The following is a 23,197-nucleotide window of genomic DNA, read 5'->3' as shown; positions in this document are numbered from 1 at the left end:
TTACTGCACTGTTACTGGGCTCTCTTCATTCTAGGTAATTTTTTTCAAGACATTTAAAAAATAGTGAAAATAGCCAATCTACAAGCTCATGACTCGTGAGATTGTAGATCGGCTATTTTCACTATTTTATGACGCCGTTGTGTAACGAAGTATAAAAGATTTGTTGATAATACATTTTTATGTTAAAAAAAATCTTCTCAATTAATTGAAAAAGTAATCGATAAAGTAGTAAAGTAGTAGTAAGATGTCTCCCATACGTGTGAAAAGACAAGACAATGTTTTCACAATTTGTTTACTTTTTTTTTTTTAATGTTCTTTATTTAGATGGAGGAAGTGGAAAGTGAGTGGCTAACCATGCAAGACAAGACAGAGTCAGGTTCAAACATGGGTCCTTGCAATTGCAAAAAAGGAGCATTGGGTCACTCAGACATTCACTCACTATTGCACAAGGCACTATGTTTCAAAGTCTATGTGTCAGACAGTGAGATTAAAGGGTGACAGATAGAGGGTGTGTGTGTGTGTGTGTGTGTGTGTGTGTGTGTGTGAGAGAGAGAGAGAGAGAGAGAGAGAGAGAGAGAGAGGGAGACATGCCGAGACAGAGGAAGATGGTGAGTTCCACCCACATCTATCCGTGTCCAATGTGAGGGGGAGGTGAAACAGTTCAGGGCTTATACTGTACCACCAACTGGCATTACAGAATCTCATTGTGGAGAAGAAACCAGAGGAGTCGGGTTCTCTTCAGGTAAGACTTTCAATTTCGTTTTGAACTGAATACAATGTATTATATTGTTCTCAATGACAGGCCAGGCTTCTTGTTATGCTTTTTTTCTCCATCCAAAAGCCTGGCCATCTTGTGAGAGATTTCACATGTTTATAGTTAAGGTTTATTGACTGGGAACATTGGCTTCTTTTCACAAATGTTTCTCATCTTGAGCTCAGCATCTGTAGCCTAAGGTTTTATTGAAAACTTAGGTTTTCAATAAAAAGATGAACAGATGCATCCGAGGAGAGACGGGCATCAGTGAAATATTGTTGCTCATGGTGATGAGCCCATGCTGGAGGGGGTGATTCAGCAGTGACCACATAGAGAAGGAATGGAGGGACTGATGGAAAGTGGGTGACAGAGAGGGGAAGAATTACACATTCACTCCCCTGTACAGCAAAGTGCGTAATTTGGCTGTTGTTGCAATCAATGCTGTGGGGCCATGTACTGTACATGTACAGTTCATTAGTGAAGTTGGTTATTTTCTTGTGAAACGTGGGAGAACAAATGGTGCATTGTCAAGTCAACTTTTTGGTTTCAAAAGAAAGGGGAAGTAAAGAGAGGGAGAGAGAGAGAGTGTGTGTGTGTGTGTGTGTGTGTGTGTGTGTGTGTGTGTGTGTGTGTGTGTGTGTGTGTGTGTGTGTGTGTGTGTGTGTGTGTGTGTGTGTGTGTGTGTGTGTGTGTGTGTGTGTGAGAGAGAGAGAGGGAGCGAAGAATGTGTCATGGATGAATGCAAAAGGTTTACATCCACTTTCCTCAGTAAGGAAACACCCCTGGCTTCCCCTTTTCCATAGTGCACTAAAGCTCTCCTCAGCATAGAGCTAAGTGAAAAACAAATGACACAGAGCGACATAGTTGCTAATCTTCCCTTCATCACAGGCCTTGTTAAACGATCATGTGTTTTGGCTGCCCCTCAGGCATCACACACACAGGCACACTGGGCTCCAAGCCAAAAGCCGTTGCATAAAAAGACTTCTGTTTTCTCTCCCGTTTCTACTTGATGAGTTTGTGGCTCCCTTCTCAAATTAAACAGGAAGAAAGGAGAATTACAGTCGGATCATCCAATCATAACCTCAGTACTTCACCCAGTTCAAAGAACCCTGTTGACCTGATACTACTTCCCTTGCTGTTACATTTAGATTCACATGCAATGAATGAAATAAATAATTATAATAGTAATGAACAAATATAATTAGTGTTACAAATTAAATCTAACCCTGAAATTGTGGATTCACATTGAGCTTGCTTATACATTGAGCTTGCTTATTCAAGTGAGGATACATTTATTATAACTATAACTTTTCTAACTATATCAACCAGAATAGAATGGTTACTGTCAGAGTCGGCGACCAACACTATCACATGACCAAAATCACCTATAATCTTCAACGCAAACATCCCCTCAGAGTTGTGCGCCCTTGTGGTGCTGCTGCCCCTATTTTTAGGGCAGCTGAAATGTTGCTGGTGCTATTTTTGCCCCCTCATGAACTTCTTGCATCAGAGAGCCGTGCGGCAGGCAACACATGCCAACTCGCGTTTCTAGTTGTGTTCCAATCAGCAGAGCAGGAGTGCAGAGGAAGGCCACTTTTCAGGAGATGTGTTACAGTAAGGCGCGAGCATGCTCTATTTTCACTCAGACAGGAAGAAACCAGCGTGTGTATAATAGAAGGGGAGGGGAAGGGGGCATGGGGAATGAGAAAGTGTGTCAAGTAGGTGGACATAATTGGGTCCATCAATGGAGTATGAGTTCTACCAGACTTTGTTCAGGGGAGTAAGATCAAAAATAGCCCCCCTCCCCCCCATGTGCGTACACGTGCACACATACACACGCTGGAACCAAAACAAACTCTCATTCTGTAAAGGAGAGAGGCATGAGAAGGACTTGATACTTTGAACGAGATAAGGACACCCTTGCTTTTCTTTTACAGAATTCCACCCTGGAACAACAATGACTTCCCATGTGAAGCTGAGGAAGGAGAGGATTGGACTGGTGGACTATGACACGCAAATCAAAGGTAAAGGAAAAACATTTATAGTAATGTATAATAATAATAATAATGTAACATAATATTATTTATGCAGTATATGAATATACAGTGATATACAGTGTATATATATGTATATATATATGTATCTTATATCTTATATATCTTATCAAGTGATCAGGTCGGAACACATTCTTTCAGCCTCTACTGTATGCATGAATTTCATAATGAGTAATATAAGGCCACACCAATGATGCCTTGCAACTGCAACCATTATCCCCAATGGCAGTTGCAAGGAGTTGCATTGGTGCCGTTGACCTTAAAATTGTTTTGTTGCAAGAGTTGCATTGGTGCGGTTTGGCTTTTACACTCTCCTTTCTGTGTGTGTGTGTGTGTGTGTGTGTGTGTGTGTGTGTGTGTGTGTGTGTGTGTGTGTGTGTGTGTGTGTGTGTGTGTGTGTGTGTGTGTGTGTGTGTGTGTGTGTGTGTGTGTGTGTGTGTGTGTGTGTGTGTGTGTGTGTGTGTCTGTCTGTCTGTCTCTCTCTCTCTCTCTCTCTCTCTCTCTCTCTCTCTCTCTCTCTCTCTCTCTCTCTCTCTCTCATCTCTCTGTCATTCAGAGGTACGTCTGCAGCTGGTAGACCAGCTGAAGGTGTTGGACATCCAGCTGGAGCAGAAGAGCCAGCAGCTCCTGGACCTCACTGATTACCTGAGAGCCAGCAGCTCCTGGACCTCACTGATTACCTGCGACGACGGGGGGAGATTGAGGGAGAGTACGCCCGCTCCCTGGACAAACTGTCCGAAAGGTTCTCTGCCAAGATCAAGAGGTGGGTACAGAAGCTGATGGGGTTAGGTGCACAGACCTTATCTTTGCTAACATTACGTTATTAGCTGGACACTGCATGCTCTCTAAATAATATTTAGCCAGATGTCAGTTGATTGAAGATATTATCTTCAATCATGTTTAAATTAGGCTTTAATTCAGTTTTCTCCTTTCTTTCTTGGGGCCACAGGAAGGACCCTGGCGGTCATTCGGTGGCTCAGGTCTGGCTGACCCTGTTGACCCAGACTCGCCAGGAGAGTCGGGAGCACAGCGGGCTCAGTGAGAGCTACAGTAACCTTCTCATCCAGCCGCTCACACACTGCCTGGAGTACACACAGCGTCTGGCCAGGAAGGTACTTACACAAGCACTGAACCCACTCATGAATGTCCATTAAACCTCTTGATCCCTATAGCTTCCCGATTCTGGGAGCGAACATTTGATTGGCTATTTTCGTCTAAGAGATTTGGTATGAGGAAAATACTAGTTGACCTAGTATAGAGCCCTCCAATACAAATGGAAAAATAAACACTGAGGATTTTAATGTGTGATGCAGGGTGAAAACTCTGCATCACTTCAATGTAATTTACCAGGGTGGTCTTTGGTTCAAATTGGTCTCATTTTGGGGTGACCCGACAGCCGAATGGTTTGTGCACATACCACATGGGCCCTCAAGCCTGACAGCGAGTCCCTGTTCGATTCCCAGCTGTCCCGGGCCATTTGCTGTTTGTCATCCCCCTACTGTTTACTGTCTCTCTACCCTGTATACCTGTCCTATCAAAGACTCAGAAAAAGACCCCAACAATAACACAAAAGTGTCACAGCTTGGATTCCGTCCCCTTATGCAACTCTCGACCTCATCATTGTTGTCCGTCTCTCTACGGTCTTTCCCTGTATCCTTATCTCACTCGTTGTGTGTTGTTTGGTCTGTCCTGCATGTTTACAGAGTAAAGACGTCTGCACCCAGTTACAGGATGGACTACTGAAGGTCACCACAGAGCTACAGACCGTGCGTGGGAAATGAATTACCCAAAACATCTTTCCACTTTAATAAGCACTTTAAAAAAAAATATTACAACATGTGGGTGTGTGCATACTGTACATAATGTGTGTGTGTGTGTGTGTGTGTGTGTGTGTGTGTGTGTGTGTGTGTGTGTGTGTGTGTGTGTGTGTGTGTGTGTGTGTGTGTGTGTGTGTGTGTGTGTGTGTGTGTGTGTGTGTGTGCGCGCGCGTGTGCGCGCGCGCGCGTGTGTGTGTGTGTGTGCAGGGCTGGAGGACATACTACCAGTATCACTCCGAGTATGTGAGTGCAGATGGGAAGCTGAAGGAGGCAGAAAAGATGGAAGAAAAACTGAAGCAGAGTGCCGCCAAGAAAGTGGAGAAACTAATAGGAAAAGTAAGCAACCTTTACTATGACAAATAACGGATGCACACATGCCACATAATATGTGCAAATAATGGACACACATAACCACTTCTCTCTGTAGCTAAAGGTCGTTAGTCATCCTTACCTTTGTGACCACAATGCAGAGAGAAAAGCTGATCTGTAGAGGGAAGTACTAGCAGACCTAGTATAGAACACTGGGGGACCCCGTCAACTAAGTATATAGGGTTCATTAAAGGTCTCTGCCTTTATTAAAGATTCGTAACAACTCTCTGAGTAAATGCTCAATGTTGCAGTATATTCTCTCTCTTTCTCTCTCTGTACCAGTCTCCCTGGACCCTGTGTAACTAGTTTCATAATTGCTAACATTCGACATTGAAAGTGAAACTTTCTATTATTGCGCCATGGGCGTCTATTCCTGTTATCATACCAAGTGACACTTCAGCAGCTGATGTGGTTGCTGTGGTATTGTACTACACAGGGAACGGTTCACACCGGAAACGAAAGCTCTGCTTCATGCAACTGTATAAATTGGGCTTTCCTCTCCTTTCTCAAAATCTTATTTAGTCGCATTTCCTGATAATTCGCCATCTCTCTCTCACAGCCACTTATTGTCTCCGCCAGGCCGAAAGGCATGGTGAGAGAGTATGTTTTACCCCCTGTCTGTCCGTCCGTGTGTGTGTGTGTGTCCTGTCCGTCCGTTAGCAGCTAATCTCCGGCACCGTTGGCCCGGTCGCTGCGATACTGTGCACACACACTCCCTGGATACCAATTCAGAACCTCTGCCCCAAATGTTTCACATGGGTCTGTTATAGCGCCACCAGGAGGCCGATTTGTGCAAAACTCATTTTTTGACATTACATTATTTTATCCAAAGGTCATGCAAATTGGTACACAGTATCTCTATAGTCATGTGATCAACACGGATCTGTCCGATTTCCCATATTCCATCCTGATTGGCTAAGGTTGGCTTCCAAAGTTTGCAGGATTGGTCCGTTTTCAACAAAATGCCTCAAATTATGCACGCAGCTTGCAATTTCCGTGACATTTCACACGCGCATTCCCACTAGGCCGAGGAAGAAATGCCACCCTTTTCACATTGGCCTTTTATAGCGCCACCAGCAGGTCTAATTTAGCTAAACACATTTTTGGAACAAAATGCCTCAAATCATGAATGCAGTGTCCGATTGCCGTGAAAGGCCTAAGAATAAATGGCACCCTTTATACATTGGCTTATTATAGCGCCACCAGGAGGCCACAATAACGTACCTGACCTGGCGGAGACCTGTGCTCCGAGGAGCGCTTTTTCTGGTTATGTCATGTGATCTATAAAATAGTAATAATTGAGTCCCATTTAGTTCATTTGCACATAATGTTTTTTGCACATTTAACCCATCCTAACTAGGTGCAGTGGGGAACTGCCCTTAAACTTTTTACTTAATAGCATTCAGACCTCTTTCTACTCCAACCAATTATGTGTGTGTGTGTGTGTGCGTGTGTGTGTGTGTGTGTGTGTGTATGTGTGTGTGTGTGTGTGTGTGTGTGTGTGTGTGTGTGTGTGTGTGTGTGTGTGTGTGTGTGTGTGTGTGTGTGTGTCTCTCTCTCTCTCCCTCTCCCCCCTCTCTCTCTCTTTCTCTCTCTCTCTCTCTCTCTCTCTCTCTTTCTCTCTCTCTCTCTCTCTCTCTCTCTCTCTCTCTCTCTCTCTCTCTCTCTCTCTCTCTCTCTCTCTCTCTCTCTCTCTCTCTCTCTCTCTCTCTCTCTCTCTCTCTCTCTCTCTCTCTCTCACACACACTGATCGAGCTCTGTTGTGTCATCACACACTGTCATTAAACATCGCCGAACCGTTGCCCACCCCACAGACGGTCAGAAACACACTCACAACTTCAGCTTGAATAGTGTAGATGTGTGTTTAGTGCTGCATGCATGTGTGTATGTTTTTCTTTCACGGCTGACTCTAGTTGACCATGTACCATAACAGAGACAGGGGAAGGTCCAGGAGATCCGACTGAAATGCACCAAGGCCCGTAATGAGTACCTCCTCAACCTGGCAGCAGCCAACGCATCCATGAACAAGTACTACGTCCAAGACATCTCCAGTATCATAGACGTGAGTAACTCAGCTTCACAGCCTCAGCCCTTAATACACCCTTACACATTAAAGTCCTGCGTTCATTTAAAGTCATTCTGTGTAACTTTCTAAATTGCACATGTTATTTTTGATATGATCTTTAATGACATACTGTGTAAATTGTTTGAATTTAAACAAAAGTTATTTTTAATATAATCTTTAACTGGAATATTCTTCCCAAAAACCATTCTACAGAAGTGTGGTTTTTGAGAACTTCTACACTATTTTAGTTGCAAGTGTCTGTCCCAGACACTCGCACCAAAATGACGCACTCATGTAGTACTGGAAATGCATTTATTTAAAAGTTGATAAAATACTGTTTCTGACAACGTAGATCTGTTACTTTCCAAATGATGCGACCCTGCAGCATTCTTTTTAAGGTGGTACTTCCGTGGCTTTGTTTCAAACTGAATTATGTGAATCGCAGTCCATTTAAACGGATAGATTAACACTGAGGATACTGAGTATCCTCAGTGTCAGTCAGTATACCTTAGTATGAAGATCTCACATGTCTCTTGAGGGAAACTCAAGTTGTAAGCAGGGGCGTCCTTGGGGGTCTCAGGAGATGGCAATTGCCACCCCCTACTTTCGCATTTAACATCAAAATTCATGTATTTTTGCAGCTTTTAGAACTCTTTTATAGACACTTGTTTTCTTTCCTGCAACAATACATTAATTAATCAGTTTAAACTGGCTATTTTACGCATGTTATTACAGGCAAAACTAAATGTTTTCTTCTTTCAGAAATAGCAAAAATAGCCAATCTTCAAGCTCACAACACGAGATCGTCTATTTATGAAATTGGCCTTAAGTGGTCACTTTTTGGCCACCCTCTAGTTTTTAAAGTAATAGTTCACCCAAAAAATTACTTATTTTCTATCAATTACACACCCCATGAAGCCTTGAATTCATGGAGATTTTTTAGTTTTTGTCGCATTCCTAAGCCAATTATTTGATAACCGGTCTCTGGTTGTACTGTACATGCACTTCAGTACATGGTGCTGAAGTGCTCTTCCCCATGGATCTACAGTACCTGCGGATTATACCAGTGTCAGTTTACCTTCAGTCGACACACTCTGACATTTTGCAGTGACTTTTTTCACAGACTTAAGTTTTTTGTGTTTTTCTCGTACCTTAACTAACGTCCATAATATTGATTGATTGATTGAATACTTTACTAACAGTTTGCAAAAAAAGGTCACGGTGGCACAGATTTAAGTGTATCACATACTGTACTGTATCACATACAGTAGCCTATACATCTGCTGCTTTGCTCACGCACCTTTATATCTTACCTCAGGTTTTTATGTGTAAATATGTAGATCATTTGTTTGTTTTCTTTAATTGATCTCCCCCCCCCCCTTCTTCTTCTTCTTCACTTTTTTTTTCTATGGAAATAACAAAAACGATTCACCCACTTTTTCACTTCTGTAAACCTGTGATTTGACAATAAAGCTGATTCTGATTCTGATTCAGTGTGCAGACGCGGGGTACCACCTCACCCTGGGCCGTGTGATGAGGGCCTACCTGTCCAGCCGGTGGCGGGCTCAACAGAACCTGGACACGGGTCTGCAGCAGCTCCAAGGGACGGTGAACGGGCTGGACGAGAAGCAGGACAGAGACCACCTGCTGCAGGCCTACCACAACATCTTCTGCCTGCCTCTACGGTTCCCCTACCTGCCTCACGACGGTGACCAGGTACAGCAACAGTATGTGTGTGTACTGTACGTGTGCTTCGATAGGCTATGTTTTTTCTTCACAGTTTTGTTTATTCAGGATTTCAGGGCATACATTAAATAATGACATACTTACATTTTATGTGAAACACCCACATAGGACATAAGACAATAGCAATAATATATATCGACATACAAATGCTATACCATCACTGTAATTACAGGACATACGTCCTAAGTACATACAAAATATCGAAGTACTGTAAGTAAAATAGATAAAGATGCAAAAGAGTATAAAAGACCAGGAAGAACATCCTGTATATAAATCACAAGTGCTCTGCAAAATCTAAATGTGTGTGCATGTATGTCTGTTTGTGTGTCTGTTTGTGTGCGTGCGTGCGTGCGCGCGTGCGTGCGTGCAAACGTGTGTGTGAGTGCGTGTGCATGCAGGAGCCCGTGAGTGCGTCTGATTATGAATTACTGTATGTAGTACTGTATGCTCACTCACCACTTCCTGTTTGCGTTCAGTTGTCAGAGGTCAGTGCAGAGTGTGAGATGAGAAATGACCTGGAGAACCGATACGAACAGATCCGGGTCAGACTGACTGCAGTCAGTCAGGAAACTGAAGAGGTACATCGCACTGCTACCACTACACTATTGTTGCACTGCAATCCCCCTAAAGCAGTGGTTCTCAACCAGTTTCATTTCAAGGACCCCCCAAATTAAGACTGTATTTGGCAGCAGACCCCTATTGAGAACCACTGTTCTAAAGCAGCTCTGAACCACCAAATTTCATGTGTGCAAATAATATACAGTCACAAATAACACCCCAAGGCGTGGGGACCAAATTATTATTAGTATTTTCTCAACCTCACTCCTTGGGACCCAGGAAAGATCCGTTTGGATTCCATCTGACGAGTTGGGGAATAATTATCGACTTGAGACAGAAAACGTCCAATAGTTTGATTCTGCATGACTTGAGTCGAGAGCGACACTCACGACATTCATGACACTCACAACACTCACGACACTCACGGATCCATTCCTTCTCCATGATGGTCCAGTTCAATTTGTTTCTCATCATCCTCTCTCCTGCTTGCAACCCAGGCTCATAAATGCTTGCTGTCAGGTCGCGCTTTCCTGTTGGAAAGCATCTGTGACGATGACCTGGAGCCCAGTGCAGCCAGCAGCTCAGCTCAGGAAGGCAGTACTGAGAACCTAGCCAGCAGGCCAAGTGTGGCTCAACGGAGAGCCAATCTACAAGAAGCAGAACATCTCTACGTTACTGTGAGTCCACACAGTAGTACTTACCCTCACAGATTATCATCTGGTGGTAATGTATTATACAGCAGGGGTTCTCAAACCCCAATTGATATATATTTAGCCGTGGACCCCCATTTGAAAAGATTTTATGCCAGGGACTCCCACAAGATTTTGATAAATGTTTTGAAAATAGCAGATTTACAAGCACAGTTAGCACACGCATCGCACATGAGCTTGTAGATCGGCTGTTTCCGAATAGCTGGGGAAAAAAGTGTTTAAACATAATAGGGACCCCCTGGAACACCTCCAAGGACCCCTTTGAGAACCAGTATTGTTATTACAGTGTAAATGGGGGCTAATGTGACTAATTGTGATGACACAAGCCATAGCGGGCAATGTCGATTGTACGATAACAATGACTTTGAACGTACAATGTACACATGCACCTGCACTTGCTCTATTATATTTAATTTCCTAATAAAAATATGTAATAAATAATAATAATTATGACTTTGAAATGCTGATTTCTTTTGCAGAGAGTAAAAGAGTACCTGGTAGACAGCTCTCTGGTTTCCAAACTACAAGCCAAACATGACTTGCTTAAAGTGGCTGTGGAAAAAGGTACCAAACACTTCTGCAATTCTTACATTGGGTAGTATAACAAGGCAAGAACACTGAACCATATTGTTCAGCTTGACTGCAGTGTACTGTACTGTGTCCGTAGTAAATTGTTGTTCCTTTTTTAAACCAAAGCAGTGTATCACTTTAGCCCTGTTGTTTCCCTTTATTTGCCACTTAATACCTAATTCTGCATTCAAAATGTTCTTCTTCCTAGCTGTAGTAACGAAGGACCATCAACCCAGGTACAGCTGAATATGCTTCTGTGGAGAGCATTTAGAGCCAACCACATCAAACCACAAAACACATTTAAAGTTGTTTGAAAGATACAGATATCTATATGTTTACTCCAGACAGTATATTGACTGGTATACTGTATTGCCCTGCAGAATCAACACAAAGTCTATGAAAAGGAGTCACTCCAATTCCAAGATGACTCACAATCACAAACTTTTCAGTGGGGACATGCTGTCCTTCATAAAGGTAACTAAAAGCACAATTAATCATACAGTACTGTAACAGTCTTAAACATCCTTCTCTATATTATATTTGTGTTATGGTCTAGCTGTCCATTTATTGTATTTATTGCTGTTATTTTACAGTTTTTTTCCTTTTCTCATATTATATTATATTATGTATAAGTACTTAATCTCTTAACTTTTTCTTTTCATTTAGGCGTCTGGACAACAAATTCCACTGGTTGTGGAGAGCTGTATTCGATTCATCAACCTCAATGGTGAGTCAACTGCACTGTATCACTATAAACAGTGACACAGTGTTGTCAGTGCTGTATTTCAATAACTTGTATCATACATGTATTATTTTGATTTGGTTAATATATTCCATCCATCTATCCATCCATATTTTCAGGTCTTCACCACGAGGGGATCTTCAGGGTGCCAGGGTCGCAATTGGACGTCAACAGCCTAAGGGATGCCTTTGAGCGAGGTATGTGTGTGTGTGTGCGTGCGTGTGTGCGTGCGTGCGTGCGTGCGTGCGTGCGTGCGTGCGTGCGTGCGTGCGTGCGTGCGTGCGTGCGTGCGTGCGTGCGTGCGTGCGTGCGTGCGTGCGTGCGTGCGTGCGTGCGTGCGTGCGTGCGTGTACCGTCACGCACTCTCACAGAATCAACATATACTAAGTGCCCTTTCTGAAGAGCATTAATAATGTGGGACAGTGTGTTGTGGGCTTCTTCTACAGGAGAGGACCCACTGTCTGAGAGGAATTGTTCCCTGGATTCTGTGGCTGGAGTGTTGAAGCTTTATTTCAGAAGCTTGGAGAACCCCTTATTCCCTATTGACAGCACCGGCCAGCTCCTGGAACATACCCGTAAGGCTTAATAAATGTATACTCTTTACTGTACTTAACTGTGTCTTAAAGGCATCGTGTAAATAATGTGAATATTTTTAAGATGTCATTTTTGACATAAATGTGCATCGAAGCATAAATTAGCCATACGTCTATATGTAGTATTGCACATGTGTGTGTGTGTGTGTGTGTGGGTGCATGTCTCAGAGTTTTCAACAGCAGCTTGAATCTCTTAACTTATCTCCCTTCTGTGTTTTCCTTTCACAGACATAGATGACAAGGCTGAGAGAGCAGCTTATCTCAAAACGGTCATCTCATCCTACCCTGAGCCTCTGACTGTTGTACAGAGATACCTGTTTGCATTCCTCCATCAGTGAGTGATGTAACACGTGGTCAGCACCTCAACACCAATCATTTACAATTCAGCATTTTATTTATTTTTAAAAGCCATTAAATTGACTCAAATGTTAAGGTGAACTTGGAACCTTTTACTTAGAAGGACACTATCACAATTTTCACAATTATCGATATATTGCTATTACTAACGTTCCATTAGCAGTCATAAAACTGAGTGGTTTTTCTATGTGTCTCATATGTAGGAGCACAGAGAATGGAAACAGACAGATTGAATGCAGATCAACAGTGTGATAGTGTCCCATGTAATACATTTGATGAGTTGGCTCTTTTCCACACATGTCTGCTGCAATAAGAGTTTCATGCAACTTAGAATTTCAGTTTCTCTTCTCACTCAAAATCTCTGTCCTCTGCAAGTCTGCACTTCCTCTATCTTTTTCAGTCGTGAATCTCCTGATTTCCATCGTTCCTCCCAGGGTTATTATAGTTAACTAAAACTAACAAAATAACGAAAACTAGAATAAAAACGAAATAAAAATAAAAGATGTATGAAAATGTTCAAACTATAATAACCTTGGTTGCTCCTTCTCCCGCCAGTGTGTCCCAGTACAGTGATGAGAACATGATGCAGCCTTACAACCTGGCCGTGTGTTTTGGCCCCAGTCTGGTACGAGGGACCCTCGATGACGACGTGGTCACCCTGCAGCCTCAGATCAATAACTTGGTCAAGAACCTAATCCTCCAACATGAAAGCATCTTCCCCAGCCAGGCCGAGGTACAGGGACCTGTTTATGAGAAATGTATGGCACAGGAACATGATGACGGGTGAGATGAGATACATACCTGCAAACACACATACGGATATACACATATTTGTATAGAGACACTTCAATGTAAAGATCACTCTTGATCATATATATACACTATATATATAGCCTGTGTGTGTGTGTGTGTGTGTGTGTGTGTGTGTGTGTGTGTGTGTGTGTGTGTGTGTGTGTGTGTGTGTGTGTGTGCGTCTAATATAAAATGTATTTATATATTTTATTATCGTTTTGATATAATCTTTTCAGTGAAGCGATCACAGAGGAGGGAGATGGAGAGGCAGAAAATACCCACAGTAAAGATGGTACGAATAAATCATTCTTTGCATATTATGCTGGAGCCCTGACAGTTACAAAATTGCGTGTCTCAGAATAGTTAAAACACATTTTTCAATATACCGTACTATGTACTACAGATTTGGAGACAGGAACCTTGATAGACCAAAACACCAGCTCATTTCCAGCGCTGACACGGCGTAAAGATGAGCGACCTCTTGCCAATAGCAGGGCTTCCCCAGACCAGAGCAACTGTAGAAGAGGCATCTCACCAGGGACCAAGATTGCTCCAAGTGGAAAGTTCATGCTAACGCCCCCCATGGCTTCACAGGGCAAGCCACCACGGGCCCAGTCCCCTGGCTTCATATGGAGAGAGTAAGTGCCACATGATTAAACAGTTCATCAACTGACTTGTTGTGGTCAGTAGAGACACAGAATGGATTTTTAACAAGTTCTTTTTTTTTAATTATCTCCACCTATTGTCTTCAAAGGGCCCAGGACCTGTCTACCTCTGAGGATATCACTGTTGACAAGGTTTGGCTTCTTTCACATTTAGTTTTAAATTACTTTTCTCATAATGACCGTCCACAGAACATTGTTGCTATTATCAAACTCAGTCAGTGAGTGAAGCATAATTAGAGGTTCAGTGGATGTGGGCAGTGCAGAGGAGACACGGAGCCTTGTATCTTTCCTCTCCATCTTCAATGTGCTTTTGTTTCATCTCACAGGAGGTCTGTCGCCAGATGAACTCTGTCTTCAAGGAGCTGCTCTCTAAAAAGACACTACAAGATCCCTCCCCCTCTCCCTCCATCCAACCCTCCCAGAGGAAAGGGAGGCGTAGGGCTGTTTAGACCAGCAGAACAACTGGATCGGGAGAGAGGACTCGGTTGAATGGATCATATCGTCGCTGTCAGGTGGAAACTTTGAGCCTGGGTTCCAAATGGATCCAATGTAGTTATTATTTAGTCACAAGCTTTTGTTACTACTTTTCAATGGTTGAATAGCCTATTTATAAAACCCACATACAGACTTAAACCCCTTTCAACCTGGCGTGTCATTGTAGGCGAAACTTTTAAAAGAATTTCAAAATCTTAAAGAAATAGCTAAACGAAAAAGCAGATCTACAAACTAGGGCTGTTTTCACTACTATTGTGTGACCCTCATACGACGTAAGTATGAAATAGGGCATTGATTTGTTGCAGAAATATAATTATAGATCAAATATGGAGATACAAGTTTTCTGTCAGACAGCGACGATACAAATAATTATGCATGGATTATATAAAAGAGGAAAAGGATTTGAATGTATGTGTACTAGTCTAGTGTCAGCATCTATGGGCAGTTTGATCTCTAGAAGCTGAGAGCACTGACCCACAAACACCTCGCTGAACATGTTCAGACAGCAGCTCTGTGAGCCATTTTGGTTGGACAAGAGCTTATTCATACTGAGAAGCCTTTTGTTAGTGTTTTGTACAATGTACAGCATGTCAGTTGACAGTGCAATATGTGCCTAAACAGTAGTCTAGCAAGAGGCTATGGATCTATGTTTTTATACATTTACTGATGTTGTGTTTGTAAAATGATTTGACATGCACTGAAGTGTTCTTATTAGGTTGTATATATTGTGTTCAACTTGATGCTGTGCCTGTCCTGTCCTTCCTGTAAGCTAGCACTGTTAATCAGTGTAGACAGACCAATTTTAATCAGTGCCATTCGCAAATTAATTTGCTTTGCTCATTGGACCTTGAAATGCCCTCATTACAATGTCCACCTCCCAGACAAACATACACACCGGTGGCACATAATGTGCCTGTGCACACCCATGCAAGTTTACACACACACACACACACACACACACACACACACACACACACACACACACACACACACACACACACACACACACACACACACACACACACACACACACACACATACAATTTTATCATTTGTCAGTTGGAAAAATGATGGAGTCATAGAACTGAGACGAGGGCAAACTGTGAATTATGTGGTCGATTAAGTCTTCGCCCTCTTGGAGATATATTTTTTTTAATGTATTTTCCACACTAATATTGTTCTGTACAGCTTACATCAAATAATAAACCATACTGATTGATACAATGAAACAGTGTTTTAAAGTATTTTGAGATATATTAGAGACTTTCAAATGATTTTAATGTCAATACTTCATTCAAATATTACATGATAAGTAGTTTTTGATTGATTGATTAAATACTTTAATAACAGTTTGCAAAAAAGGCACAGTGGTACAGATTTATGTAAAAGGGTGCCAAAAGGATTACCCAAAAAAGCCCATGGCTTATTTCCATTGAGGTCCTGTGTAGTAGTAGTAGGCCTTATGGATTTTTGTAAATAAAATAAAAATAATGGGAATATCTAGAATGAATGTATTTAAATTATTATTTAGGGCGGCTGTGGCTCAGGAGGTAGAGCAGGTTGTCCAATGATCCGTGGGTCGGCGGTTCGAATCCCGGCTCCTCCTGACCACATGTCGAAGTGTCCCTGGGCAAGACACTGAACCCTACATTGCCTCCAATGATTCGGTCGGCGCTCGCTTGCCACCATTGGTGTATGTGAATGTGGGAAAAAGTGGGGACGCTGGCGTCGACTGTTCGCCGCTCCACCTCCCAATGTCCCCCACCTGTATGAATGAATGAACCATTGTAAAGCGCTTTGAGCACTTGGAAAAGCGCTATAAAAATGCAATTCATTATTATTAAAGGGATATTTCAAATACAAAAAAAATTGGGTCATTTTATCGTCTACTCAGGCTTTTGGGACCACCCCAGACAGTTTTTAAGTTGCTTGATTCAGTTTTTAGATATTTGATATTCATTTTATCAGACACGCCCCCTTCCTATACAAACCCATTGTAACTTCAAACTCCATTTTAACCATGTTAGATTAATCGGAAACACCCGTCCTTGGTTCTGGTGACTGATATTGTCCTTCTAATAAGTGAAGAGACCGTGTCTTTTCAATTACTTTTTTCATTTATTTTTAATATTCTTTTTGGAAAATGAAAAAAAAATACAATAAAAATAAATAAATGAAAAAAGGTAATCGAAAGAACACGGCCCCCTCACGTAGGCCTATTAGGAGGGCAGGATGAGTCACCAGAACCAAGGACAGGTGTTTTTGATGAATCAAATCATGAGTTTGAAGTTATATATTATAACTTATAATGGGTATAGGAAGGGGGCGTGTCTGATAAAATGAATATCAAATATCTAAATACTGAATCAAGCAACTTCCAATACTGAATCAAGCAACTTCCAATACTGAATCAAGCCCCCAAAAAACTGTCTGGGGGCTGACAAAATCCTGAGTAGACGATAAAATGACCAGTTTTTTTTAAAGTGAAATATCCATTTAATATTAATAAAATGATTTTCAAGTAAAAGGTATATAGGCTACAGTAGGCTATATACCATATACCTATACAATATAAATAAGAACGGCACAATTATTTTACATTTTCTGATGACGTGTCAAGAAGACTAGGACGCTAGTCCAAGCCCAATTTATACTCCGTCGCGCGACGGTGGCGCGCGCGGAAAATAGCAGACCTGTAAGCTCACAGCGCGTGGCGGAAGCGACGCGCTGTGAGCTTACAGATCTGCTATTTTCGGCTCGAGCCTTCCCAGCATGCATTGCGTCAGCACGGTACGTACACGTCATCTCAGCGCACCGGTGGTCAGACTGAAAGCTGAGGTGGACTTACTTCATTTCTCTAACCCAGAACCTCTGGAACAGAACAACACATCAGGATGTTCAGAATAGCCGCTTTCCTCGCCCTGCTAGTGGTCGCCTGTTCGGGTAAGTTCAGTGCAGTAGATAAATGCTGTGTTTTGTTGTCTTTTAATAGTTTTTTAACCCTGTCTTTACGATGCTCGCTACACATTTCTAGCTAACCATACGAATACCTAAACGCTCGCCCCAAAACACAGTTGCCCCGGGGCAAATCCGGCGACCTCGGAACGGTCGCCACTAGGTATTTCCTGAACGTAACCTCAGTAAACTATGCCTAAAAACTAACGTTATTGCTAAACGTAACCTCAGTAAAACTATGCCTTATTACCCTAAACATATTCCCAACTTTAACCCCTGTAAAACGAATACAAGAGTACAAGAACCGCTGGGGGTGAACGGTCCGCGAAATAAATGGGGGCGAGCGTGTTTTGGGACGACTCTTCCGGTTACCACCAACCATACCCCACCTCGGCTAACTTGACTTTCATCTATCTGCGTGGCGTTAAAGGCTCTAAACTTTGTTTATTCATTAGGAAAAAGCTTATATATTTACTTTTTTAGTGAGTTTGCAATGCAAGCTGGTAAAAAAAATAATATAATATATTTTATTCCTTGTGTACAGCGGAGAGCTGCACAGAGCCAGTGATTACCCCGTCGGCCTACACCACGTCTGACGCCGTCATCTCCTCCGAGTCCGTGTTCATCGTGGAACTGAGCCTGGCCTGTGCCAACGGCGCACAGGTGAGTGTTTTTTTTTTTTTATCACGACCGATTTTAACATGACATTTCTTAAACAACGTGTCCCAGCGAAGTTGCTGAATGATTAACGGATGATGCACTACTTCATTCATTTTCACCAGAGTGTGGCGCTGTATGCTGATGTCAACGGAAGGCAGTTCCCAGTGACAAGAGGCCAGGATGTTGGCAAGTACCAGGTATGAGGCTGGTGCTCTGTACTTATATGTAGGGTTTGGGTCCTTTGGGATTTTAACGATTCTGGTTCCTTAACGAATCCCCCTTAACAGACCCTAACAGGTCTGTTACTCTGAGAGTGTACAAATATGGTGGTCCTTGAAATTTCAAAGTGTGAGAACCACCGGTATTGTAATTGCATAGCCGATGTGCATAGCAGATGTGAAGTCCACATCCCAGCTCTGACAGTGTTCCAAATGTGACGGAACCGATTCCGGTTCCACAATGTTGGATTTCGGTTCCTTCGATTCCTTCGGAGCGATCCCAACCCTACTTGTATGGCTCTCTAATGACTATGTACGTTGCAATGTTCGCTGGCTAACTCCGGCAATGTATACCTTTCTGCTTTTCTCAGGTGTCCTGGAGCCTTCCTCACAAACAGGCCAGCTCTGGAACTTATCAGGTCAAGTTCTATGATGAGGAATCTTACAGTGTGCTGCGCAAGGTGGGTTTTGATAACAAGTGTACAGAGGATTGTACTTGTATAATTGCGAAAGCTACAATATGCTTCTCCCTCTTTTACGGAATGGCTGGTTGTATTGATTTGTATGTTATGTATTCCAGGCCCAGAGAAACCATGAGGATGTAGCATCCATCCAGCCTCTCTTCTCCGTCAACGTGGATCACAGGGTGAGTTTGAGTAGACACGCAGACATGAGCAGGCTGGTCCTCTGATGAGGCAGCCACAGGAAATGTTGTATTTACAGCAGATTAATTTTTGGCGTGGAATGAAATTCAGTATATGATGCTAATGTTCGCTCATCTTAAGTTGGCCCAATGGATGATTATACCCGCCAACACTCCTGAATTTACCAGGAATCTCCTGAATTTCTAGCCGCAAACAACTTTGATGCTATAATGCTATCTGGCATCTAGAGTTGCAATACCAACCCTTGACAGCCCATTCATTGAAACGGAAAAGTCCTAGTAGTAAACAATGTTAAACTCCCCAGCATTGCAGCTGTATGGAAAGCTTGGGTTATCCTCTTTGTATCTTTCAAGTTTTTGTTTCATAAAAATCCACGTAGACATGTTATGAGCTACTTTCTATCAATACATTCCGTACAGGTGATTTTATTTTTCACAGTTTGGAAGCACACGTCCTGCTGCCTCCCACATTATGTGCAATTTCAAAACAGGTGGTACGCAGGACCGTTGAGTGATTTCCAACGAGCGCTTCCAAACTCGAACACTGGGATAATAATAATAATCACCTGCACGGAATTTATTGACAGAAAGCAGGTCACCGTCATAACATGTCTACGGTGGATTTTTATGAAACAAAAACGGATACAAAGAGGATAACCCAAGCTTTCCATACAACTGCAATGTTGGTGAGTTTAACGTTGTTTAAAACAATCGGATAGGACTTTTTGGTTTCAATGAATGGGCTGTCAATGCAACATAGATAATAGATGCCAGATAGCATTATAACATCTAAGTTGGTGCGGCTACCCTTTCTCCTGCTGTGTTTCTGAATTGTAATTTCTCCTGAAAATATCCCAAATTTTGGACAACTTAACCCAGACTCCATGGTAAAAGTGAACATACCATGGGTGTTTATACACATCCCACCAGTGGCGTAGCTTACATAGGGTTGATGGGTTATGAGAACCCATACGCAGGATTTCACCGCAAGGGGGCCCCCCCTGTTTTTTTCTTTTAGTTCCTCTTAGCACCAAACGGCTTGGAGAAAGTGAAAGTTTAGAAGCAGTGGCTGCTGAAGGAGCACTAAAACAGTGAAACGCATCGGTGGAGCGTCTTTTTTGACAAAACGGTCCCGGGGGCCCCTTTTGATCTGAAAACCCATGCTGAAAAAAGTGTGTCTACTCCACTGCATCCCACTGATATGCAGCCAGGGCCATAATGTGAATACTAAGTTAGTGAATATTAAGCCAGGCCCCCCACCAGAAAAATCAACTTATTTTTCAGTTTAATGTTGGCAGGTATTGCACATGACACAGGAAAGTTTTAATCATATTGATCAAAATCTTAAAGTAAAAAATATGAAGAGTGCATCTTTTTTGTTCCTTGGTACAGTAAGTGGCCATGGTATATGATGTAATCATATATGTGATAATGCACTCCCAAGGTGACAGACTCGACAGGGAACTCCACAATGTGAAGCACAGTTCTTTATATTGGGCTGCCACCTCGTATAGTCAATTAATCGGTTTTGTTCTTGTTTTGTTTTTGTAATTTTCTTTTTCCCCCATGCACATCTCTGGTCAGCTCTAGATATAACCCTTTAATTCTGACAGTATATAACTTTCAAAAGCCAGCCCAGTAGTTCTTGTGAAATCAACATTTAAATGTTCGCTTCTCAACCTCACCAAGCTGAAAAGGCTGGTCGCTGCATGATTGTTTGCAGCAAAGACAATATCACAGATGTATCAATGATGATCAACTAAGTATGTCTTTAGTTGAGGCAGGGCTGTCCCTGACTCATTGATTAATTTCCTATTATTGGGACACATCATCATGCTTTATCGCTTACATAGCCTTGTGCATAGATGGCACCTTGTTATAATGTGTAATGTAGCTCAAAAGGTACTTCACAATATTGAAAATATAAACATTTGACACTTAATGTACTGATATGAAATCACCTAAACACAGCTGATAATTCACGTATTTATAGCTATACTGACATCTAATTACAGTAATGCACTTAAAGGCCAAGAATAAGGTTAAACTGAAATATATGGATGGTATCCTGCACAACTCTAGTGTTAATTAGCTGGTTCTTTGCTTCTGGTTCTTATGTGACATATGAGTTGGCACTGACAGTAATGCAATCATTATGTGAAGTTGCAAGGGGTTGTCCACAGTCGAATTCAATTCAGTGAAACATTGTCTTACAAAACAATGCATTTATTTGAAAGGAAGCAGAAATGTGTATGATTTATTAACAGTTCAGGTAGAAATGAATGTATTTTATTTATCCGTTTTGTCAATTGAGAAGGTATTTCCGTTTTGCAATGATGACATGGATATATGAGGCAGTGAAAATATCCAATACTGCAATAGAGGCAGTTTCACACATATAAGTAAAAATTTGCATTAAAAACAAAGAAACCTGGCCTACCATTGGATAAAACAAGCAATTAAAACCTTCACAAGCCGTTGAGTTAAGCTCCATGGATTTGGCCACTGAGATGTAAGGTGGTCAAGCAAGCAAGCCAGCCATAAATCATCTTCGAGCAAATCCATTGAATTTGGCCTGGAGTAACTATAGGCCGCCTTGTCATAAGCAGTTTGAACCCTTCTTTGGGACATTAAAGGAAGGGGGGGGGGGTTGTCCAATTAGTGTCATTTACATGTTAAAGATAATTATCCCTCCCGTAAATGTTGACAGTGGTAAGTTGTAGATAGTCCAACATTAACATTGGTTGCTTGTCGTGCAGTGCTAATTGGTTTCCCAACAAGTTTTCTTCCTAGACTTTCTACCTTTCTTTTTATTCAAGACATTGCACTTTAAACTTGGTTTCTGTTCATTTGCATTTCGCGCGGGTGTATTGATCTTGGTGTCTTTTCTATCTAACCACAGGGTGCCTGGAATGGCCCATGGGTGGCGACTGAGGTTCTGGCTGCTCTCGTTGGTATTCTGGTCTACTATCTGGCTTTCACCGCAAAGAGCACCATTCAGGCATAACGGATCCCCCAGTAATTTTTTTTAACCACTGGATCTTTAAAGACTGCATTCTGGTGCAACCTATCTGCCAGTCTTATCATCTATTATTGTGGCAGATCTATTTAATTTGGCCACCGACTCTGTTTTCAGATGAGGAGCCAGAGCAAAAAATCTTTGTAATTTTTTTATTCAAGCAGACTGTGTCTGTATGCTGTCAGTCTTGTCAATTAACAGATTCATTTAGGATGTTTTTTTTGTTTTTTTGTCTTTTGTAAAAATCTGAGCAAAAAATCTGAGCAAATCTGAGCAATCTACAACAGTCCTGTAAACTAAACAGCGAATAAAGAAAAACAGGTGGTCATGTCCTAATAGCCATGTACGGTATGGACCTGCACTAATTAATGTCTGTAGGAACATGCAGACATCAACTTTCTCCATGCTCTTCACTGTGGGTGACCGTTGGATGGATTGGGACCCTTGCAGATAACGGTGAACATCAGTAGCAGGAGATCTCCGCCTCTTGTTTATGACATTGTAATGTTTAGTGATCATCACAAATGTGACTGCACTGGCTGACCTGGATAGGCCTAACATTGTTATAGCATGTTCTGCCAAGCGACATGGTCAACTGAATAAATGGTCTGTTTTTCTTCCACTGTTGTGTTTTGGCTTTGTGAGAGAATCCAGCAACAGACTGGCTCTTCCATAAATTCTTCTTGTTCCAAGGCAGAGAGGAAGGTTAACGAGCCGTCGATCCATAGCAACACATTCTTTGCACGCTTTTTGGGCGACTTCAGTAAATGATTGATGACAGATCCACTGACCTCTAGATCGAAATGCACAATCTATACCATGAAGGGTTTTTTTTGTTAATGGTTTTAGATTTTAGATTTTACTTTATTAAAATAACAATGTAAATGGCAAAATAGGGGGATTATCAGCTCTTACTGATGTTTTTGTTCCTCTTACTGATTTGTCTTTGGGAAAATATGCCATGACGATTGAGGGCCATCATATACGGGGAAAATATTTGCCTAATGCTAGACAAATGTTATGTAAATAATTATTTGTTTCTGGCCTATCTCGAAGCACTTACTATAATTCCTACAGTATTGTGTATTTGTGACCACTGGCAGTAAAGATCAACATAGTGCTGCAGCTTTGCTGTTGCTGTAAACATGATCACATGGGTTAACTTTGAGAAGATCTGACTCGACCATTAGTTGAGATGGGGTGCTATTTTTGTCTTTAGTGGAAGGGAAAAGCTCCCCCACTGGTATGCCTAGATGTCAACGGAGGGGTGCACACAAGACCCAGGAGTCAGGAGCTCACAAGCAGCAAACTGGTGTTCAGTTTTCTCTTTATGCAGTAACCCAAAAAAAGCATGGCATTTGTCTAGTATAGAGGCACCATAGCATCTTGGATTG

General features: G+C 42.0%; 1 protein-coding gene and 1 pseudogene across 2 annotated transcripts; both read left to right on the top strand.

Annotated features, from left to right (window-relative positions):
- The first annotated feature begins 623 nt into the window (after positions 1-623).
- Positions 624-15,488, top strand: LOC308096834 (rho GTPase-activating protein 4-like; annotated as a pseudogene). Its single transcript, XR_013935126.1, has 22 exons — positions 624-742; positions 2,692-2,778; positions 3,365-3,571; positions 3,758-3,920; positions 4,512-4,574; positions 4,833-4,961; positions 6,928-7,056; positions 8,554-8,775; positions 9,282-9,383; positions 9,861-10,040; positions 10,553-10,637; positions 10,852-10,879; positions 11,024-11,117; positions 11,310-11,370; positions 11,505-11,582; positions 11,832-11,960; positions 12,207-12,312; positions 12,891-13,118; positions 13,364-13,419; positions 13,531-13,765; positions 13,882-13,924; positions 14,119-15,488. The product of XR_013935126.1 is annotated as a rho GTPase-activating protein 4-like (transcript).
- Positions 15,489-17,081: 1,593 nt separating this feature from the next.
- On the top strand, positions 17,082-22,425 carry ssr4 (signal sequence receptor, delta). Its single transcript, XM_080445635.1, has 6 exons — positions 17,082-17,230; positions 17,787-17,905; positions 18,025-18,099; positions 18,492-18,581; positions 18,701-18,766; positions 21,687-22,425. Exons 1-6 carry the CDS (start codon positions 17,182-17,184, stop codon positions 21,789-21,791), a joined length of 504 nt encoding a protein of 167 aa, XP_080301761.1. The 5' UTR covers positions 17,082-17,181; the 3' UTR covers positions 21,792-22,425.
- Positions 22,426-23,197: the final 772 nt, after the last annotated feature.

Source organism: Gymnoscopelus braueri (genome assembly GCF_963280865.1).
Source record: "Gymnoscopelus braueri genome assembly, chromosome: 12".
NCBI classification, from domain to species: domain Eukaryota; kingdom Metazoa; phylum Chordata; class Actinopteri; order Myctophiformes; family Myctophidae; genus Gymnoscopelus; species Gymnoscopelus braueri.
The sequence above is the reverse complement of the archived record's forward strand: the minus strand, read 5'-3'. Positions and strand labels throughout refer to the sequence as shown.